Here is a 22,997-nt window from a genome sequence, read left to right as displayed (position 1 = left end):
AACGGATCAAAGCTGGTCAGAGAATGACTTGGACGAGAGGAGAGAAGAAGGCTTCAGTCCATCAAACTTATCAGAGCTAAAGGAGGAATTACGTACCCAGCGCAAAGAAACTAAAAATCTTGAAAAAAGAGTGGAAGAATTGACAGCTAGACTAATTAATGCAGAGAAGATCATAAACGAAATGACAGAGATGAAAACCATGACACGAGAAATACGTGACAAATGCACAAGCTTCAGTAACCGACTCAATCAACTGGAAGAAAGAGTATCAGCGATTGAAGATCAAATGAATGAAATGAAGCGAGAAGAGAAACCAAAAGAAAAAAGAAGAAAAAGAAATGAGCAAAGCCTGCAAGAAGTATGGGATTACGTAAAAAGACCAAATCTACGTCTGATTGGGGTGCCTGAAAGTGAGGGGGAAAATGGAACCAAGTTGGAAAACACTCTTCAGGATATCATCCAGGAGAACTTCCCCAACCTAGTAGGGCAGGACAACATTCAAATTCAGGAAATACAGAGAACGCCACAAAGATACTCCTCCAGAAGAGCAACTCCAAGACACATCATTGCCAGATTCACCAAAGTTGAAATGAAGGAAAAAATCTTAAGGGCAGCCAGAGAGAAAGGTCGGGTAACCCACAAAGGGAAGCCCATCAGAATAACAGCAGATCTCTCGGCAGAAACTCTACAAGCCAGAAGAGAGTGGGGGCCAATATTCAACGTTCTTAAAGAAAAGAATTTTAAACCTAGAATTTCATATCCAGCCAAACTAAGTTTCATAAGTGAAGGAGAAATAAAATCCTTTACAGATAAGCAAATGCTTAGAGATTTTGTCACCACCAGGCCTGCCTTACAAGAGACCCTGAAGGAAGCCCTAAACATGGAAACGAACAACCGGTACCAGCCATCACAAAAACATGCCAAAATGTAAAGACCATCGAGGCTAGGAAGAAACTGCATCGACTAACGAGCAAAATAACCAGTTAATATCATAATGGCAGGATCAAGTTCACACATAACAATATTAACCTTAAATGTTAATGGACTAAATGCTCCAATTAAAAGACACAGACTGGCAAACTGGATAAAGAGTCAAGACCCATCAGTCTGCTGTATTCAGGAGACCCATCTCACATGCAGAGACATACATAGGCTCAAAATAAAGGGATGGAGGAAGATCTACCAAGCAAATGGAGAACAAAAAAAAGCAGGGGTTGCAATCCTTGTCTCTGATAAAACAGACTTTAAACCATCAAAGATCAAAAGAGACAAAGAAGGCCATTACATAATGGTAAAGGGATCAATTCAACAGGAAGAGCTAACTCTCCTAAATATATATGCACCCAATACAGGAGCACCCAGATTCATAAAGCAAGTCCTTAGAGACTTACAAAGAGACTTAGACTCCCATACAATAATAATGGGAGACTTCAACACTCCACTGTCAACATTACACAGATCAACGAGACAGAAAGTTAACAAGGATATCCAGGAATTGAACTCATCTCTGCACCAAGCGGACCTAATAGACATCTATAGAACTCTCCACCCCAAATCAACAGAATATACATTCTTCTCAGCACCACATCGCACTTATTCCAAAATTGACCACATAATTGGAAGTAAAGCACTCCTCAGCAAATGTAAAAGAACAGAAATTATAACAAACTGTCTCTCAGACCACAGTGCAATCAAACTAGAACTCAGGACTAAGAAACTCAATCAAAACCGCTCAACTACATGGAAACTGAACAACCTGCTCCTGAATGACTACTGGGTACATAACGAAATGAAAGCGGAAATAAAGATGTTCTTTGAAACCAATGAGAACAAAGATACAACATACCAGAATCTCTGGGACACATTTAAAGCAGTGTGTAGAGGGAAATTTATAGCACTAAATGCCCACAAGAGAAAGCAGGAAAGATCTAAAATTGACACTCTAACATCACAATTAAAAGAACTAGAGAGGCAAGAGCAAACACATTCAAAAGCTAGCAGAAGGCAAGAAATAACTAAGATCAGAGCCGAACTGAAGGAGATAGAGACACAAAAAACCCTCCAAAAAATCAATGAATCCAGGAGTTGGTTTTTTGAAAAGATCAACAAAATTGACAGACCGCTAGCAAGGCTAATAAAGAAGAAAGAGAGAGGAATCAAATAGATGCAATAAAAAATGATAAAGGGGATATCACCACTGACCCCACAGAAATACAAACTACCATCAGAGAATACTATAAACGCCTCTACGCAAATCAACTAGAAAATCTAGAAGAAATGGATAAATTCCTGGACACTTACACTCTCCCAAGGCTAAACCAGGAAGAAGTTGAATCCCTGAATAGACCAATAGTAGGCTCTGAAATTGAGGCAACAATTAACAGCCTACCCACCAAAAAAAGTCCAGGACCAGATGGATTCACAGCTGAATTCTACCAGAGGTACAAGGAGGAGCTGGTACCATTCCTTCTGAAACTATTCCAATCAATAGAAAAAGAGGGAATCCTCCCTAACTCATTTTATGAGGCCAACATCATCCTGATACCAAAGCCTGGCAGAGACACATCAAAAAAAGAGAATTTTAGACCAATATCCCTGATGAACATTGATGCAAAAATTCTCAATAAAATACTGGCAAACCGGATTCAGCAGCACATCAAAAAGCTTATCCACCATGATCAAGTGGGCTTCATCCCTGGGATGCAAGGCTGGTTCAACATTCGCAAATCAATAAACGTAATCCAGCATATAAACAGAACCAAAGACAAGAACCACATGATTGTCTCAATAGATGCAGAAAAGGCTTTTGACAAAATTCAACAGCCCTTCATGCTAAAAACGCTCAATAAATTCGGTATTGATGGAACGTACCTCAAAATAATAAGAGCTATTTATGACAAACCCACAGCTAATATCATACTGAATGGGCAAAAACTGGAAAAATTCCCTTTGAAAACTGGCACAAGACAGGGATGCCCTCTCTCACCACTCCTATTCAACATAGTGTTGGAAGTTCTGGCTAGGGCAATCAGGCAAGAGAAAGAAATCAAGGGTATCCAGTTAGGAAAAGAAGAAGTCAAATTGTCCCTGTTTGCAGATGACATGATTGTATATTTAGAAAACCCCATCGTCTCAGCCCAAAATCTCCTTAAGCTGATAAGCAACTTCAGCAAAGTCTCAGGATACAAAATTAATGTGCAAAAATCACAAGCATTCTTATACACCAGTAACAGACGAGCAGAGAGCCAAATCAGGAATGAACTTCCATTCACAATTGCTTCAAAGAGAATAAAATACCTAGGAATCCAGCTTACAAGGGATGTAAAGGACCTCTTCAAGGAGAACTACAAACCACTGCTCAGTGAAATCAAAGAGGACACAAACAAATGGAAGAACATACCATGCTCATGGATAGGAAGAATCAATATCGTGAAAATGGCCATACTCCCCAAGGTTATTTATAGATTCAATGCCATCCCCATCAAGCTACCAATGAGTTTCTTCACAGAATTGGAAAAAACTGCTTTAAAGTTCATATGGAACCAAAAAAGAGCCCGCATTGCCAAGACAATCCTAAGTCAAAAGGACAAAGCTGGAGGCGTCACGCTACCTGACTTCAAACTATACTACAAGGCTACAGTAACCAAAACAGCATGGTACTGGTACCAAAACAGAGCTATAGACCAATGGAACAGAACAGAGTCCTCAGAAATAATACCACACATCTACAGCCATCTGATCTTTGACAAACCTGAGAGAAACAAGAAATGGGGAAAGGATTCCCTATTTAATAAATGGTGCTGGGAAAATTGGCTAGCCATAAGTAGAAAGCTGAAACTGGATCCTTTCCTTACCCCTTATACGAAGATTAATTCAAGATGGATTAGAGACTTAAATGTTAGACCTAATACCATAAAAACCCTAGAAGAAAATCTAGGTAGTACCATTCAGGACATAGGCATGGGTAAGGACTTCATGTCTAAAACACCAAAAGCAACGGCAGCAAAAGCAAAAATTGACAAATGGGATCTAATTAAACTAAAGAGCTTTTGCACAGCAAAAGAAACTACCATCAGAGTGAACAGGCAACCTACAGAATGGGAGAAAATTTTTGCAACCTACTCATCTGACAAAGGGCTAATATCCAGAATCTACAAAGAACTCAAACAAATATACGAGAAAAAAACAAACAACCCCATCAAAAAGTGGGGAAAGGATATGAACAGACATTTCTCAAAAGAAGATATTCATACAGCCAACAGACACATGAAAAAATGCTCATCATCACTCGCCATCAGAGAAATGCAAATCAAAACCACAATGAGATACCATCTCACACCAGTTAGAATGGCAATCATTAAGAAGTCAGGAAACAACAGGTGTTGGAGAGGATGTGGAGAAATAGGAACACTTTTACACTGTTGGTGGGATTGTAAACTAGTTCAACCATTATGGAAAACAGTATGGCAATTCCTCAAGGATCTAGAACTAGATGTACCATATGACCCAGCCATCCCACTACTGGGTATATACCCAAAGGATTATAAATTATTCTACTACAAAGACACATGTACACGTATGTTTATTGCGGCACTATTCACAATAGCAAAGACTTGGAATCAACCCAAATGTCCATCTGTGACAGACTGGATTAAGAAAATGTGGCACATATACACCATGGAATACTATGCAGCCATAAAAAAGGATGAGTTTGCGTCCTTTGTAGGGACATGGATGCAGCTGGAAACCATCATTCTTAGCAAACTATCACAAGAACAGAAAACCAAACACCGCATGTTCTCACTCATAGGTGGGAACTGAACAATGAGATCACTTGGACTCGGGAAGGGGAACATCACGCACAGGGGCCTATCATGGGGAGGGGGGAGGGGGGAGGAGGGAGGGCTTGCATTGGGGAGTTATACAAGATATAAATGATGAATTGATGGGTGCTGACGAGTTGATGGGTGCAGCACACCAACATGGCATAAGTATACATATGTAACAAACCTGCACGTTATGCACATGTACCCTAGAACTTAAAGTATAATAATAAAAAAAAAAAAAAAAAAAAAAAAAAAAAAAAAAAGAAATGAAGATGCAAAGACCCGGAGAAAACTGTATTTTATGTTGGGTTAACACTGTGTAGAAATGAGATTGGACAAAAAGTACAAGCAAATGGCAATAAACTGAAGGGGAAATCCAAAAAAAAAAAAAAAAAAAAAAAAAAACAAAAGCAGAGCTAACCTGGTTTAAAAAAAAAAAAAAAAAAAAAAGGAAGAATGGGACAGCTTCACAGCTTCTTATTCCCTGTTTATTAGTCTTCCTCTGACTGCATCTTAAAATACCATCATCCTTCCCTCAACCAACCCCTCCCCACCCACAGAGCAACCCTTGAAGAAAACACTATGAAAAGGTAAAGCCAAAGTAGTAAAATCACTTTATCCAGATTGAAAAGTGATCTGTTTCTAAATCACCACGAAGAAAATTACCATAATAATGTTCATATTCATTTTTTCAAAAAAATAGAGAATTAAATATATAAACTAAAATTCCTATGTGTGCTGCATGCTTAGAAATCAGTTGCTTCTTTTCAAGGAATCATGAGTTGCCATTTTTCTTTTAAGAAGAACAAATTCAAGATGGTGAAATGCTGTTATTCCCAAAACACTATTCCTGTTTATAAGAACAAAACGACTCACTATTGTAATGTTACTAACAAACTTCCTCCCTCCTGTTTGGGATATCAATAGAAAGCTTGTTCAAAGAAACATGTTTGGCATGGTTTTCCATATAGACTTTCCCCTCGAAATCCTTACACAACAATAAAATATTCCAGAATAGGAAAGGCTTAGGTGATCTATAGCAGAGACAATATAGCTACATAAAATATTTCACCTAGCACTGGCACATTGAAAGCATCTGATTTTCTTTACTAAGTTATATTTTCAAATAATCATCAAATTGTGAACACATTTTACATATAATGTTCTTCTGAAAATACATAGACAGGATCTGTTCTAACTACAAACAAATGTGTCAGAGAGAAAGTTCATTTAACTATTTAAAACCTGAAATCCAAAACAGTGTAAACATAATATTTTATGTGAGTTAATTCAATCTAAACTTCAATTTATTTTAGTTACTTCAATTCTACTAAAATACACATTATCGAAATAAGCAATCAGATCGAGAGTAATATCTTTGCATTCTTTGCCTATCCATGAAAAGTGGAAAAAAGAAAAAACAACCATATAGTTAACTTAAGAAATTCTACTTTCAGCATTTTAACAGTTTCAAAATCTATTAACCAAAATGTTCTTTAGGAGCTGGGCTGAGCCTTCATAATATCATTTGTGACTTACAGAATAGAGAACATGTTACCTTTGACTTTTGTAATCATTAGCGTATTGAAGAAATCCTTTCCAATTTTCTTTACAAAAATGTAATAATTCTTATAAATAAAACAAATAAAGCCAACATGGACACACATATTCCTTTACTTTTTACAAAAGTCTTTTATACAAGATATCAGCTTATGTTTTTCTAAAAAAAAAAAAAAAACTACTCACGTGAAAGAAATTCATACTTTGCAAAATTGGGCTGTTCACTATAGAACTTATGAATGCAATGGTAAAACAAAAGCAGCCAAACATTAAAATATGCCAATATTATGTTAGAAAAACATTTCACTATTGCAAGAAATCTTGAACACGATTTAAAAAAAGAAGTTTCTAAAAAGTTTGAATGCAAATAAGAATAAAATATTCATTAAAGATTACATTTTCCCATTCTGTATGTCTGTGTCTCATGCTTAAAGCATTTTCTCTGTGGGCTCTAAAAAAAAAATTTAGTTATTCCAACTCTTCCTTTAAATAATACGAGATTAATTCAAAGCAGCAGATCTCCTTTACTTTCTAACTTCACCAAATTATGTAGGCAAAGGGTTACAAAAGCAGTCATGATATTTTTGTCAGAAGTATTTTCAATAATGTTGATAAACATTTGATAGTTTAACTGACATTTCACAGGATTAAAAATATTTTAGAAAAATAATTCACTCAAAATACATTATTTAAATCTCTGTATGCTCAAGATGCCACTTTGTTTTTGTTTTTTTGTTTTTTTTGTAACTCAGAATAATGCAGAATAATTTTTCATACAAGTAAAATAAATAATAACAACCTGAAGATAAGATTATACTTAGGATATACTTTTTGAAGAAATGTAAAATCATATAATAAAACAGTACTATAAAATGCCAAAATATAAAAAGAAAAAAAAGAAAAAACCCAGGAAATTGTACTTACAGCCACAGCTCTTTTAATAAATGGTATCTGTGTGCCACTGTCCAGGTCTTCATTTATAATAAGTCTTCTAGCCCACTGCCCTGCCCTGACAACACCACTACCATGAATTAAAACCATCAGTTTCTGTGGGTTTGTCAAAGCATCCTCACTCATAAAGATAAAACTCTTTGGTTCACTCTCAGTGGCATCTACCTGTAATTAAATAAAATTAAATAATAAAGAAATGTCTTCTGATCAGGCATACACATAAATGAAAAACAACCAATGGCTGTTATAAAGTATTAAATGGTTACTATAGAATTATAGGAGTAAAAAACAACTTTAACACAAAATTAAAATATTCAGTAGAAATTAACAATTATATATTAGGTGGATGGGACAAGACATGATAGTATTTTAAATACAAAAATATAAAAAATATTGGTAATATATTTCTCTTCATTATTACTGTATATTTAGTATTATAATATCATTGTAAATAAAAATAACTATTTTTTAGTGCCTCCTATAGTCTAGCTGCTATGCTACCTGTTTTAAAAACATTATCTCATTCAATAACAACCCATTTAGATGATACTATTATTATGCTGATTTATAGATGAAGAAATTGAGGCTTAGAGAGTTTAAATAAGTTGCCCATGGTCACACAACTATAAGTCTATAGTTGTATAACAGAAATATTTGCACCTATAATAAAAAATAGAAAACTGAAATTGGAGATAGATATATTGGAAAATCATAGCAATATATCAGCCAGGAATACCACTAAACTTTTAAAGGGAAGAAGAGGTAACTATTTAAAAACTAACCATCTATTCTATTCTTACCTGATCTATGTAAATGGACTTCCAAATTTCATTCAGAGTGTGAACACAGGATTATATAATAATTATTTTTACAAAGCCACATTATGTACTCCAATGAGCTTACTTTATAAACTAGTTACTTACAGAATAAAAGTATCCATTTTGATTGTACTTAATATTTAGATTTGTAACTAAATGATGTACGATTTACATTTGAAAGACACAAAACACTTTTAGGAAGAGATAACTTCCCAACCTTTTGTTACATATGCCATGACCCACCGAGTGGTATTCCACATCAGCACTGGCCAATGACTGGAAATTGAAGCCTTTGGATAGACAGATCAAACAGGAAGTTGACATTCTGATGGCTGGTTACACACTCTCACATAAAGGTCAATCCACATATTGTGTAACGCAATAACTCTTCACTTTGGCAACTGTATATGTTCCATACAATTATCAAAACAGGAAGTATACAAAAACTCTAGATGCCAAAAAAAAAAAAAAAAAAAAAAAAAAGCCCTGGATTCTAAATATTCCCAGTCATTACACTTAGGAAGAGAAAAACAAAATAAAATATCTGTACTTCTAAAACAATCAGGCTAGTTTCAGTAAGAGATGGCTTAGGCATTTGTGCAAACAGAGCAAAAATGGCAATTATTTCAGCAAGAGCAGCAATGGACACAGGGCTTAAAGAAGAAATAACACCTTTTCATTGAAGCCTTCCCTGACTACCACATTTAAAATTCCAAACATGTCCCTGAAAATTCTGTAGTCCCTTTCCCTGTTTTATTTTCCTCCATGGCACATACCAAGATCTAACATATTGTATGCTTTACTCTATATTTTTGCAAGTGTGTTTATTCACCGCCTGCTCCCTCCACTAGAATGTAAGTCCAGGCAGGCACAGAGTTCTCTGGTTTGTATCCACCTACAGTCTCAGTACCTAAAACAAAACCTAGCACATTGTAGGCACTCAGTAATCAAAAACAATAAACTTTTGGAACGAGGATCTTATCAAGTCTCACCAGTGACTTCCTTTAGATAAAAGGCATTTAACTAAATAATGGATCGTCTAAAATGGTTATAATACTTGCCTGGTTCAGAAAGCATATACTGAAGATTAAACTAGTACATAATTATAGAGAATTTTACAAGAGCTATACAATGTTAAAGAATTAAAATGACATAACTAAAATTTTATTAGCAATAGCTAAAAATACAGGAAGAGAGATATGAAATATAACACAATCATATTAGCTTCAGCTACATGCTATGTCCAGAGTAAATAAATCATAATGACGACAATAAATATGACTAAAGCCACAAAGAAAGATAAGTGGATGAGAGACACAGGAAAACCAAACCTAAGAAGAAAAATTCCCTTTTACCTAGGAATATTATATGAAAATAGAAGAATTGCTCAGTTAAAGAGGCTTAAAAATAAAAAAGGTCATAATGATAAGAACAAAATTAAAAAACTGAAAGGCAAAGCTGTCAGTGTATAACAAGAAAGAGGCCACAGGAGTTTCTAGTCATTCAATTACCAAACAGTATGTCTAAACGCACACAAAGAAAAGTGTCTCTTAAGGTCAGTGAGGCCTTAATGGATCCTGGAATGGTTATGGAGATGGATACCTATTTACCTTAATGTAAAAACCTGTAGTACAGATATTCCAGTAGGTGCTGATCACTGTCTCTTTTTTCCTATTTGACTAAGTCCCCTGTTACCAAGAAACTGAGTCAATTTTTTAAGCAATGGAATACTGGCACTTTGAAGTCCACAGTAATCACTTAAAACTGAAAGAAACTTATTTTCAGATGATAGAAATATATTTTTTATATTAAAATGCTGCTTGATAAAGGACCACTTGAGAGTCCAGGAGTTCGAGACCAACCTGGGCAACATAGTGAGATCCTGTCTCTACAAATAATCCAAAATTAGCTGGGCATGGTGGTACGCACCTGTAGTCCCAGCTACTTGGGAGGCTGAGACTGGAGAATTGCTTGAGCCCAGGAAGTCAAGGCTGCACTAAGCCATGACTGCACCACAGCACTCAGCTTAGGCAACAGAGTGAGAATCTGTCTCAGAAAAAGAGGGAAAATGGAATCACATTAAAAAAAAAATGCTGCTAGAGAACTTTTAAGGGGCTACAAATTAAGGTAACCATGAATAAATGAAAGTTTTACTTGAACACTGAGAAAAGTTGACTTTCAAAACATGAGAATGCCAAAATATTAAAGAAAAACAACAATGAAGATGAATAATGTAATAATATTAATGATTAAGGGGTAAGAGCAGTATTTTAGCTGGTCATTGGCTAATATACACCTCAGTTTACATAGAACTCTGACTCTGCACATGGTAACTACAATGTACTCTCTAAGTTAGTGCTAATTTTAAATAGTAAGATATCTATATGAATAAAATAATTTCTTCTTCATTAACCTAATTAAGTTTGAACATATGGCTGTTCCAAGGCCATTTATCTTCAAACAGTGGTAATTTATTAAGCTAAGCTTTCATTAAGGAATACACATAATGGTCATTCCAGTGAATCACCTCACTTTATTGACAAATCAACCTCAGACACCTTTTGGTTGGTGAGACTGCACCAAACAATTTTTAGCAGTTACCAATTCATTGTGGAATACTCACAAACACCATTAATTGCTGAAACATGATGCATGTAATAAACTAAGTGAAAATCTGTAGTGAAGTTGTTAACTCATGTCTCCAGTGTTCTATACAAGTATGAGATATTTTACTATAATTGAGAATACTTTATGCCTATTTATGAGAGATGTGGGGTAAACATAGGCATGATCATACTGTTTACTATCAAATCAAATCATGGGTTCCACAAAGTGCTGTCATTTAAAAAAATGGTTCTTTTTCCCTTTTAAAATAGTTTAACTATAAAACTGAAAGAGTTCATCATGAGGGAAAAAACAAAGGTTTGATGGTATTCTTTAAGTAAAAAGAACTATTTACACACAGCCACATACAAAAACCCACTTTCACTCTGGGATTTAAGAGACCTCAGGAGAAAAATAACAGCTATTAAAAAATAGTTGTGAAGAAAAGTGTCACAACGATACCAAATACATGATAATTTAAAGGGAAATACTAATTTCCTAAGACAAAATTTAGAGTCTTTTTTAAGTTTACAAAATAAGGGAAACTTTATTAACCAAAGATGGGTATGATGCTTAAGTTTCACATAAAGTAAATCTATCTTGCTTATTAGCTTTACATTCCAAATTTAAAATCAAAGGATAATCTGATCCATAATAAAAAGTTCCCTTCCATCTATAAAGATCAATAATGAAACTTTAACATATAACATGCTGTATACAGCCAATTATTTTGTGATTTGTTCTAGAAATTTGGAGACTGAAGTGAGTTTAAGGGTTCCCTGGAACTAGAAGCATTAGAGAGATAACAGACTCAATATTAATTGTGCTGTATCAATAAATTAACCTAATGCTCTTTAAATATCATTCTTTAGAAACTCTGAAAGAAACAAAATTAACAACAAAGGAAAACTGGGCAAAGTGACAAAATTCTATCCTGACTTTCCAGAAGACCAAATTTCAATATATAGTTTAAATGAAGTAAAATGCTAGGCCTAAAGTCAAAACTAAAACAGTAAGTTTAAATCCAAAAAAGACTGGCATATTCATTCAAAGAAAGGTACTAAAATCTTGACTTTAAAGGAAGAAAAGTTTCCAAATAAACCAAGGGTTGATGTAGCTGTTACACAGAATAATATTTTATTGACTAATCCATCATAAGCACTTGGAACAGTGTCCATCACCTAAAAAACATTTAAATAAATATATGTTGAATAAATGAATAAATGAGTAAGTGACTAATAATGTGATCTTGCACTTGAGGTTACTTACAGAAAATTAAATTAAAAAGTTTCCTTTAAAAAAGGAACTACAGAATAAGTTCTGGAGAGGGACAATATTAAGAAATCCCCAAACCCTCCAATTTATAATAAAATAGCACTATCCAAAGAATTTTTTAAACTCATGCAACATTTCATGCAAACAAAATTATCTATATGCAAAGTGTGCCTTAAATGAATTACTTTCAGCAAGTATCCCAGATTCTTATATATCATAAAATCATAAAGTCGTCAGGGACAGCAAAGATCTTCCAATCTAGTCCAACCACCATTTCACACATGATTACAATCTCTTCGTTTTAAAGCTTAATATTTTGTGGTTTACATTTAAAAAACAGGGGTTTGTGTTTTTTCTTTTTTTTTTTTTGACAATTTGAGTCTCAGAACAAATCTCAAACTTTTTCACTCTGAAATGGCAAAATGTGCAAAATTCAAAAAAATGTTCTGCCAAAAAGGGAAGGAGCAGTGTTATGAAACAGGATGCACCAGGAATGAATTTAGGAATGTGTAGAGGAAACAACATACTATGTGTAGAAATAAGACATATTTTTAAAAACCAAGAAATATTTAAAGAGACAGTGAATGTTTAATGTAACAAAAATTTCACTGGTTTACTACAAATAAATAAAAATAAATTATTCCAGTGAAATGAGAAAGGGTACAGGTAAGGGTAATCCTTTTAATTGAGTCATCATTTTCAAAGAGACTAGAAATCGGTACTTTTTTCATTTATACTGAAGAGTATTCTTTATAAGAACTACTGTGCAGAATGAGATGAGGTATACTAATAAGCATTTAAAATTATCACTATCAACACAAAAAACCTTAACATTTAAACTTATCACAGTCAACCCAAAACTAAAGTTTTCTTCTGAATTAAAAACTATTTTACTTGGAAATAAACATTTGAAATAAACATTTCTTTAAAATTTGACTTACTGGAATAGATATTTTTTTCAAATTACAATCCTTTTCCAGGAGCTCATATACATACTTCGTGATGATCTAAGTAGGAAAGAAATAACACATTAAGATCCAATGTAATCCATTATCAAAACTGACATAAATTTTGGTAAATGATTGCAAGTTATTGCTCTGAGTAAGTATCTCTTCATCTTGGAATGCTTTTATACTATATTAAGAGACTCTTAATTACCCATAATGGTTTACTTCCTGCTGCTGTATGAATAACTATGAACCTTTGTATTAAGGGTTGGGACCAATTAATACACATCAACAAAAATATATATGACTTTCTCTTTTTCAAGAGAATACTCTAAAAGTATATTTTCTTTTTTCGGTGTTTCTAAAATTTGTTTCCCCTATTATTTTCCTACAGGCATTATATTTAATATATTAATGGCACCTTAGTGACTCTGAATCTCAACACCTCTTTTGTGTTCACTGAATCGAGGAGGAAAAAGTCAGAGGTATTCTCAACAGAAAAGGAAAACTCATCCAGAAAGTCAGGGACCTGTCAGTATCACTGCTTATGCCAGGAAGAAGCACAGTTCCTCTAGATGTCCATGTTCTAATTCCTGGAACCTGTGAATAAGTTATGTTACATATTAAATGAATCAACAGATATAACTAAAGTTTAGAACCTTGAAATGGCGAGATTTTCTAGGATTATCTGGGTGGTGTATGTCTTTAAAAGTAGAAGATTACAGAAGAACAGTGGGTCAGAGAGATGCAAAGTGACTCAACTGGCTATTGCTGGCTTTCAACATGGAGGAAGGAGACAAGCCAAGAAATGTGGTAGCTTTTATAAAGTCGAACAACCTTCAGTTTACAGCAGTAGGAAAATGAGACCTCAGTCCTACAACTGCAAGGAACTGAATTTGGCCAGCAACCCTCATAAGCAGTAAACAAATTCTCCCCTAGATCCTAAAAACAGCTTGTTCACACCTTGATTTTAGCCCAGTGAAACTCATATGGGACTTCTGACCTACAGAATTGTTAAGATAATAAATTCATGTTGCTTTAAGCCTCTAAATTAATAGTAATTTGTTATAGCAGCAAAAGAAAATTAACATACTATTTCTATTAAGGAAGGCAAAGAGTAAGGAAAGAGACATCTGGAATAAAAACAAATATTAAATAGGTGGTACTAATGGTCACTTTAAGGAATGTTTCTTCACTCCAAAATGTCTTAAGTTATCTATGCAAAATACCTCAGAGAATAATTTTAGCAGAAACATAATTAAAAGTCAAATTTTATGAAACAAAATCACAGGATGATTTTTTTAGAAAATTAAGATGTCAATTGCTTTGGTGCTGTATTCGTAATCTAAAATAGATTCTTTATCCTGCTTTCTTCAAGGAGTCCAAAATTCTTTCTTCTATGTATACGTATTCATTTCATTTTAGAAACAGTATATTAGATGTATGCTAGAACAGCTTTATCTTGGCTGGTAACAGTAATTTCAAAAGCTATGATACTACGTTAGAACTAGGTAATAAAATGCTAGTTATTAAACTAATAGTATTCTTATGTTTCAACATAGCAGTTAAAATTATGTTGATTATACTTTCACTGGGAGGTAGTGGTACTGTAGACTTATAAGAGTAAACTAAAAATGTGGAGGTTCAGACTAAACATACGTATAAAGTTACATAATGACCTGTTGCTTTAAGAGAAATAGATTAAATAAGATTGGCAAAATGAGTGGTTTAACATTTCTGAAAATACTCTACTATCTATGAAATCACAAAATATCCTTACATTTGAAGTAACAACAAAACCAATGAAACTTAATCCAAATGAATTCTACCACCATGCAAAATACTTGACACATAATCTGAGATTTAAAAATTTAAATACTACTGACCTTACAAAAAGAAAAAAGCTGAACAAACTAAAAGTCAACAGCTCTTACTAGATCCATCAGTTAATCCTCAATGTTTATACTACAGGATAATATAAAATAATCCAAAACTCAAAAATTGCTTATTTAGCTTTGAAATACACGATAGAGCAAGTCTGGAATTTGTAACACATTAAACCAAGTAATAAAACTATATATCAAGTAAGAGTTAGGGAAACACTACCTAACTTGCCTAATTTGCTTTGATCTCCAAATCCTTAACACAGGAAAAAAGCAACCATAGATGAAATCGTCTATCTTATAGGCAATTCTCCGCGTTCAGCATGCTCTCCTCAGATCTAGTCATCCTCCAAAATACAGACCACATGTCAACTCCTTCAGGTAACTCTCACGGCCTCATCCCAACCCTCCAAGGTATGGCAGTGTCTCAACCTCTGTTTTCCTCTGGACATGACTGAATATCATTGTCTAACATACTACTCAAATATCGTTACCTGTCTGTTACACATTTACTTATAGAACACTATAATTTCGGTCTCCTACCTTTATTCCTTCTTGTATTCACAGGATACTCTGGGAAACAGAAGATACTTAAAATTGTACATGAATTCTCCTCTCTGTCCATCCTGTCTACATCTTTTGAGGGAGATACAAGTTCAAGATTTAAAAAAAAAAAAAAAAAAAGTTTTCTAATTGCTAAATCAAGGCTTAGGAAGAAAGCATCAAGGACTCATTCATTGCCTTCCAGATTGCATAGAACTGCACTCTGCATTTAGAAAAATCAAAAAATGAAAAGATAATTTCAAAAAGGAGATGAAAAAAGTATTTCTTTCCAAATGTCATCTGTGTTCAAATGTTCACTAGGAGCTGTGTTTATAGATGGAAAAAAAAAGGCTTAAGAGACTACGCAGGCTCTAAAATTATGTTTTCATTCTAATAAGAAACAGAGAACTTCCGTTGTCTGGTCTGATGTATATAGAGCTTGGAAGTAGGTACTACTGACCTTACAAAAGAAAAAAGGCTGAAAAAACTGAAAGTCAACAACTCTGATTAGATCCATCAGAGAAATGAGGCCACAGAGCAAACTGCTTCCCTGAAAATGGAGAGACCAGACAAGCAGATATAAAATGAGTTTACAGGGTACCTCAGCTGAAGCCAGTACTAATGTAAGAACACTTTAAACTGCAATGAAGGAACTGCTGGCGGGGTGGGGACTAGCTTAAGAGTTAAAAACTAGGAGGAGGTTCAACCTTAAGCGGGAGTGGACAAATTTTTATGAGTTCTATTCCAGGAGGGCTACCAGGTTCTCACTATGAAGACTACATAAAAACTCTCTTATTTCTGGCTGGGGAAGGGAAAAAGTAACCATTTAAAAATACTCCAGAGCTCTCTATTGTTTTTAATAATGCCTGAAATAGTTCAAGAGAAACTATTTTATCAGAACTTAGCTGACCTGGGGGGAAGGGAAATGCCCAACTCCAGCTCACTTAAGAGATGAGACCTAAGAGTGGACTATAGAATATCTCCCCATCTACCCTAAGTTACCATCATATCAATAGAGTCCCTATAAATACCAGGGGATTACAACTAAAATAACTCTAAGATTCAGGCCCTTTTTAAGGACCCTAGAAAAACCCAAAGACAACAGAGGAGACAAAAACAAAAAGCCTCTGACATGCAGCTAAAGCAAACAATAAACACAACCTAATGCCTAGCCAAATAAACATAAAATCTCGCACTAAAGACCTATTTATTTCAGTTCCTTTCACCTTATATATAATAGCAGGCTTTCAACAAGTAATTACCAGGCTGCTAAAAGGCAAAAACAGACAAACAAAACCCCCATGATCTGAAGAGACAAACCAAACATCAGAACTAGACTCAGATACGGCAGAGATAGTGGAATCATCAGACTAGGAATTTAAAACAACTGTAATATGATAACGCTTTACTGGAAAAAGTGCACCACATACAGAACAGATGGGTAACGTAAGGAGAAACATGGAAACCAAGGTACAATCCAAAGGAAATGTTAGATCAAAACCACTGTAACAAAAATGAAGACTGGGTTTGATAGGCTGATTAGTAGACTGGACACGGCCAAGGAAAGACTCAATGAGCTTGAAGATAAGTTAATGGAAATGCTCAAAATGAAAATGCAAAGAGAAAACAAGAATGAAAAGACAATACAGAATATCAGAGAATAGAGGGGCAATTACACAAGGTGTAACTTATGCATAATGAGAATACAAGAAGGAGAAGACAGAAGAAACAGAGAAAATATTTGAAGCAATAATGGCTGAGAATATTCCAAAATTAATGACAGACAAAAAATAACAGATCCAGGAAGTGAAGGGAACATCAAGCTGGATAAATAAAACCAAACAAACAAAAAAACCTATACCTTGCCAAAGTGAAAATCTTAAAAGAAGCTGGTGGGGGAAGGGTGAAAATTTACTTACAGAGGAAAAAGGATCAGAATTACATTGGACTTCTCTTACAAACTATGGAAACAAGAAGACAGAGGAGTGAATTACTCAGTGTTGAAAGAAACCCCACCAACCCAGAATTCTGTATCCTGCAAAGTTAACCTTCAAAAAGTGAAGAAGAAATAAAGACTTTCTGAGGCAAATACAAGTTTAGGGAATTTTTTCTTTTTTCTTTTTTTTTTTCTTTTTTTTTTGCCAGTAGATCTGCCTCACAAGAAACATTAAACCTTATTTCAGAGAAAACAAAAATTACAGGGGTCAGGAATTTGGATCAACACAAAGAAACAAGAGTGTTAGACAAGAAAGAAATGAAGGTAAAATAAAATATTTTATTATTCTTATTTGATCTAACAGATAACAGTTTGTTTAAAATAATAACAGCAACAATGTATTTTGTGATTACAGATAAGCAGAATGAATGTCAGCAATGTTATAAGTGACAAGAGAGAAGAACTGATTATACTGTTATAAGGTACTTTGTGCTACACATGAAGAGGTGTAGTGTCTAGTGTCATCTGAAAGAAACACTGGAAAGAAAAATCTACTACACCTGGCAATTTTCCTGAATTTCTTCTGATTCCTAAGAAGTTGCCATAAAGATAAAAGTTAAGTGAATCCACAATGGAAGTGGCAGAAAAATAATTTTAAGATTATATATTCATGGAATAAATCTCCTGACTACTAATCCAGTAATGCCCTCAAGGAATTAAGAGTCTGACTCTAATTTTTCTAGCTCTGAGTTTCTGCATGTAGGGATTAAAGAAAATTGTTAAAAGGAGAGCAGGGATGATCAATGAAATAAAACACAGAAATAAGGAAAATGAAGTATAATAAAAATCACTTCTCCATGGAACACTTCCAACAGAAGGGTTATATTCATCCTACTATGAATTTACTTTTGACATTTATTAAGCACTTACTATGTGCTTATCATGTTCCTCATTCATCTCAGCATTACTTCTGGTCTTTAATTAAATAAGAAGCCAGCAATGATAACCTTTAGTCCACTAACAGCACTGAAATTATTCTAGCTGGTTATAATTTAAGGAGGTGGGGAAAAGTGACATTAAGAAGCCTCCTAGAAGGTACTACAGATCCTGGAAATAAAATGTAATACATAATATATATTACTGCATAGGTAAGGTAAATAATATAAATATTTTAACTAAACACAAACAAAGTTTATTTTATTACCAGATATTCAAGCTTTCATTCTTTCTTCCTCAGAAGAAAATCTCTCAATAGTAACAAACTAAATTTGGACTTATTGATTCATAGCAATAACAATTTTTATTTTACAACTTTATTAACTACATAAGATTAAAAAAAAAAAAAGTCTATATTAGGCCTATTAGGAGATTAAGAACATCAGCCCAAGACATAAAACACCAATACCCATACATCACCAGTCATACCCATCCCTATAGATGACACGTCAATGCTAAGAGAATCCTGACTTTAAATGTACACATGGATGAACTGAACCAAAAGAGAAACTCTAAAATATTTAAATATATCTGTAAAATTTTTATGCCTCTTTCAACCAAGAAAACAGACTCAGTAAGTACCTGAATTAGTAAAATATGAACTAAAACATTAAAAGAAATATTTTTTAAAAGTTTCTAAACATATGAAACATTTTAAAAGAAAAATAACTTTTAAATGCTTAAAATATTTAAAAATAAACCCTTTTTTCCGTGCTTGTATAGCAGTAAGTATACCTACCTGTTACGTGGAACACTGGGGTTTGATTCTCCCCACAACCAAAAAAAGAAAAGAAACAATTTGTAAAGAGCCTTAGGATAATAAACCATTGCCTAGTAGAAATCTGGTTCTAAATGGCAGAATGAAATTAAGTCATTTATAATGAGTATACTTAAATGATAATAACACTCTGTTTTCTGCTTGAAATAATTACATACATCATGTTTACATTAAATGGATACTTACAAAACAGTTGAAAATAGTTTACTTTTACATAAGCATCTTCTTTTAACATTATTCATTTGCTTAGGAAGCCCTGATTTCACAAATGAGCCCAAAGGAGTCAGAACAGGCAATCTGACTTATCACACTACTGTATATCACAAATGTAAATGAAGTTTGATATTATAAGCTCTTACTATATTGAAAGTTTAAAAATATTTTGAGGATAAACTTTCGCTTTTAACACAATATTTAGCTGGGCATGGTGGCTCACACCTGTAATCCCAGAACTTTGGGAGGCCGAGGCAGGTGGATCACCTGAGGTCAGAGGTTCAAAACTAGCCTGGCCAACATGGCTGTTTCTACTCTACTAAAAATACACAATTAGCCAGGCATGGTGGTGCATGCTTGTAATCCCAGCTACTTGGGAGGGTGAGGCAGGAGAATCACTTGAACCTGGGAGGCGGAAATTGCAGTGAGCTGAAATAGTGCCATTGCACTCCAGCCTGGGCAACAAGAGCAAGACTCCATCTCAGTAAATAAATAAATAAATAAAACAAAAATACAATATTTATTCCATCTATTCTGTGTTACTCAGTTTCACTTTGCTCATTATGAGTAATAAAAATACAATTTAAAATCCCCATACCATTTATTTTGAGAGGCAGAGGCTTCAATATCTTTGTATTCAGTATGTAACTTAATAATTGGTTGGATTCCTCAATTTAAAATATACCAATAAATAGGGGATAGTGCCCCATCAGGTCTCAGGAGCAGAAGGGAGGCAGATCTCACTCTTAGAAATCTAATCCTTGGCATGGTCTGCCACTGAAGGAGTAGGGAGCGAATCCTGCCAAAGTCCTCCCTGGGTCAAAGGAAATGCAAGAATAGTGCCAGCTGCTGAAGGAATCACCCACCAAAGCCTCTGAATGGACAAGGATGGGGGAAGTAATCTCTCGCCTCCCTGCCCCTTTTCTCAGATCACTGTTGTGGACTTAGCAAAGGCTTTTCCTGCCAGGGTTTATGAGCATGGACTTAAAGAGACAACTTCTTGAGTTTCTCCAGTGGCTCCACCCCTACTGAAGGTGAACACTGGCTAGGGGAGGGTGCTTTTCACACTTCTCCATTGCCTCTGCTCCTGCACCCACAACCAGCTCTTAAAATTAAGTGCTACCTACTGACTGTAGCCTAAAATACACGACCAAACAAAATCACATTGCTAAAACAAGCAACATCTGAGAAAGCCAGTTAACAAGCCTATCTATATCCAAGAAACCCATATAGAGCCTTGGCACTCTTAAAGCACCCAGAAACAAATCCAATCAATCTCAAACAATACATACCACAGTCATACCCACAAGGGAAAAAAGAATACCAAATGAAGACGCCCCATCCAAATGATAGCAAACTAAAAAAAAAAAGAGAAGTATCTCTTTAGATGAGAATGAACAGTGCAAGAACTTTGGCAATACAAAAAGCCAGAGTGTTTCATCATCTCTAAATGATCCCACTAGTTTCCCAGCAATGTGTCCTAACCAGAATAAAAAATTCTGAAATGACAGAGAATTCAGAATATGGGTGGCAAAGAAATTGAATGAGACCCAGGAGAAAGCTGAAATCCAACACGAATAAATCGGAAAAACAATTCAGAAACTGAAGATGACACAGCTGCTATATTAAGAAAGAACCAAACAGAACTTCTGGTATTGAAAAATTCACTACAGGGGGCTGGGTGTGGTGGCTCACACCTATAATCCTAGCACTTTGGGAGGCCAAAGCAGGAGGATCTCTTGAACCCAGGAGTTCAAGACCAGCTGGGCAACATAGGGATACCCTATCTCTTAAAAAAAAGAGAGAGAGAGAAACTCACTACAGGAATTTCTTTTTCTTTTCCTTTTTGAGACAGCCGTGCTCTGTCGCCCGAGCTGGAATGCAGTGGCATGATCATAGCTCACTGCAGTCTCAAACTCCTGGGCTCAAGTGATCTTCCTACTTCAGCCACCGAAGCAGCTGGGACTACAGGTGCATGTCACCATGCCCAGACAATTTTTAATTTTTTTTTTTTTTTGTAGAAACCAGGTCTCACTATGTTGGTCAGGCTGGTCTTGAACTCCCTGAACTTACACAATCCTCCCGACTTGGCCTCCCAAAGTGTTAGAACTACTAACGTAATTCTAACGTGAGTAGTTCTAGGCGTGAGCCACTGTGCCCAGCCAGGAATTTCAAAATACAATTGGAAGTCTTAACAACATAATACATCAAGCAGAAGAAGGAATCTGAGAGCTCAAAGACGAGCCCTTCCAAGTTAACCCAGACAAAAATAAACAAAAAATAATTGTAAAAACTGAATAAAGCCTTCAAGAAATATGGGATTACGTAAAGTGACCAAATCTATGACTTACTGGCATTCCTGAGTGAGAAGAGAAAGTAAGCAACTAGGAAAACATATTTGAGGATATAATTAAGAAAAGTTTATCTAATCTTGCTTAAATTGGTCAACATGCAGATACAAGAAATCCAGAGAACTCCTGCAAGATACTATATGAGATGACGTTCCCCAAGACACATAGTCATCAGACTATCCAAAGTCAATGCAAAAATTCTTAAAAGGCAGCTATGGAAAAGAATCACATCACCAATGAAAGAAAACCCATTAGATTAACAGCAGATTCTCAGCAGAAACTGTATAAGCCAGAAGAGATTGGGGACCCATTTTTAGCGTTCTTTAAGAAATGAAATTTCTGCCAAGAATTTCATATCCCATCCAACTAAGCTTCATAAACAAAAGAGAAAGTTGTTCCCAGACAAGCAATCACTAAAGGAACTGATCACTATTAAAAAATGCTTATGGGGTAACTGAACATGGAAATGAAAGAGTGATACTTTGCTACCACAAAAGCACATGCAAGCACATAGCCTATAGACCCAATAAAGCAACTACACAATTGAGACTACCATGCAACTAGCTAACGACACCACACAGAAAGAAAACCTCAAATATCAATATTAACCTTGAATGCAGTGTATACACTCCACTTAAAAGACACTGAATGGCAAACTGAATGGAAAAACAAGACCCATCCTTCTACTGTCTTCAAGAGAGCAATCTCACATGTAATGACACACAAAGGCTCAAAGTAAAGATCTATCTATACAGAAAGATCTTTCTCAAAGTAAAGATCTTTCTATAGAGAAAGATGTATCATGCAAGTAAAAACAAAAAAGGGCAGAGGTTGTTATTCCTGTATCAGATAAAATAGACTTTAACAATGAAAAGGACAAAAAGTAATATTACATAATGATAAAGGGTTCTATTCAACAAATAAATAGGCATCCAACATTGGAGCACCCACATTTATAAAACAATTACTTCCAGACCTAAGAAAAGACTTATATAGCCACACAATAAGAGAATAATTTAACACCCCACAAAAGTTATTAAACAGATCATCAAGGCAGAAAACAAACAAAAATCTGAACTTAAATTTGACACTTAATTAATTGAACCTAATAGACATCTATAGAATACTCCACCCAACAACAACAAAATATATATTATTCTCATCTCCACACAGAACATACTTCAGCATTTTCCACATGCTTGGTCATAAAACAAGTCTTGGTAAATTTTTTGAAAAAACTGAATTAAAAAATAAAATAAAAAATGAATCATAAGCAACATCGTCTCAGACCATGGTGGAATAAAAATAGAAATCAA

General features: G+C 34.7%; 1 protein-coding gene across 8 annotated transcripts in view; it reads right to left on the bottom strand.

Annotated features, from left to right (window-relative positions):
- The window catches only part of FAM172A (family with sequence similarity 172 member A), a 528,836-nt gene that overhangs the window by 366,764 nt on the left and 139,075 nt on the right, over positions 1 to 22,997 (bottom strand). For all 8 annotated transcript variants that reach the window (XM_030927233.1, XM_030927239.1, XM_030927235.1 and 5 more), the window contains 2 exons: positions 12,976 to 13,041; positions 7,311 to 7,502 (listed from right to left, as the gene is read on the bottom strand). In XM_030927233.1, coding sequence (XP_030783093.1) covers positions 7,311 to 7,502; positions 12,976 to 13,041 — 258 coding nt within the window. The remainder of the gene's footprint in view (positions 1 to 7,310; positions 7,503 to 12,975; positions 13,042 to 22,997) is intronic.

This window comes from Rhinopithecus roxellana, chromosome 3, assembly GCF_007565055.1.
Source record: "Rhinopithecus roxellana isolate Shanxi Qingling chromosome 3, ASM756505v1, whole genome shotgun sequence".
NCBI lineage: Eukaryota > Metazoa > Chordata > Mammalia > Primates > Cercopithecidae > Rhinopithecus > Rhinopithecus roxellana.
Note: the sequence above shows the minus strand (reverse complement) of the source record. Positions and strands in the feature narration are given on the sequence as shown.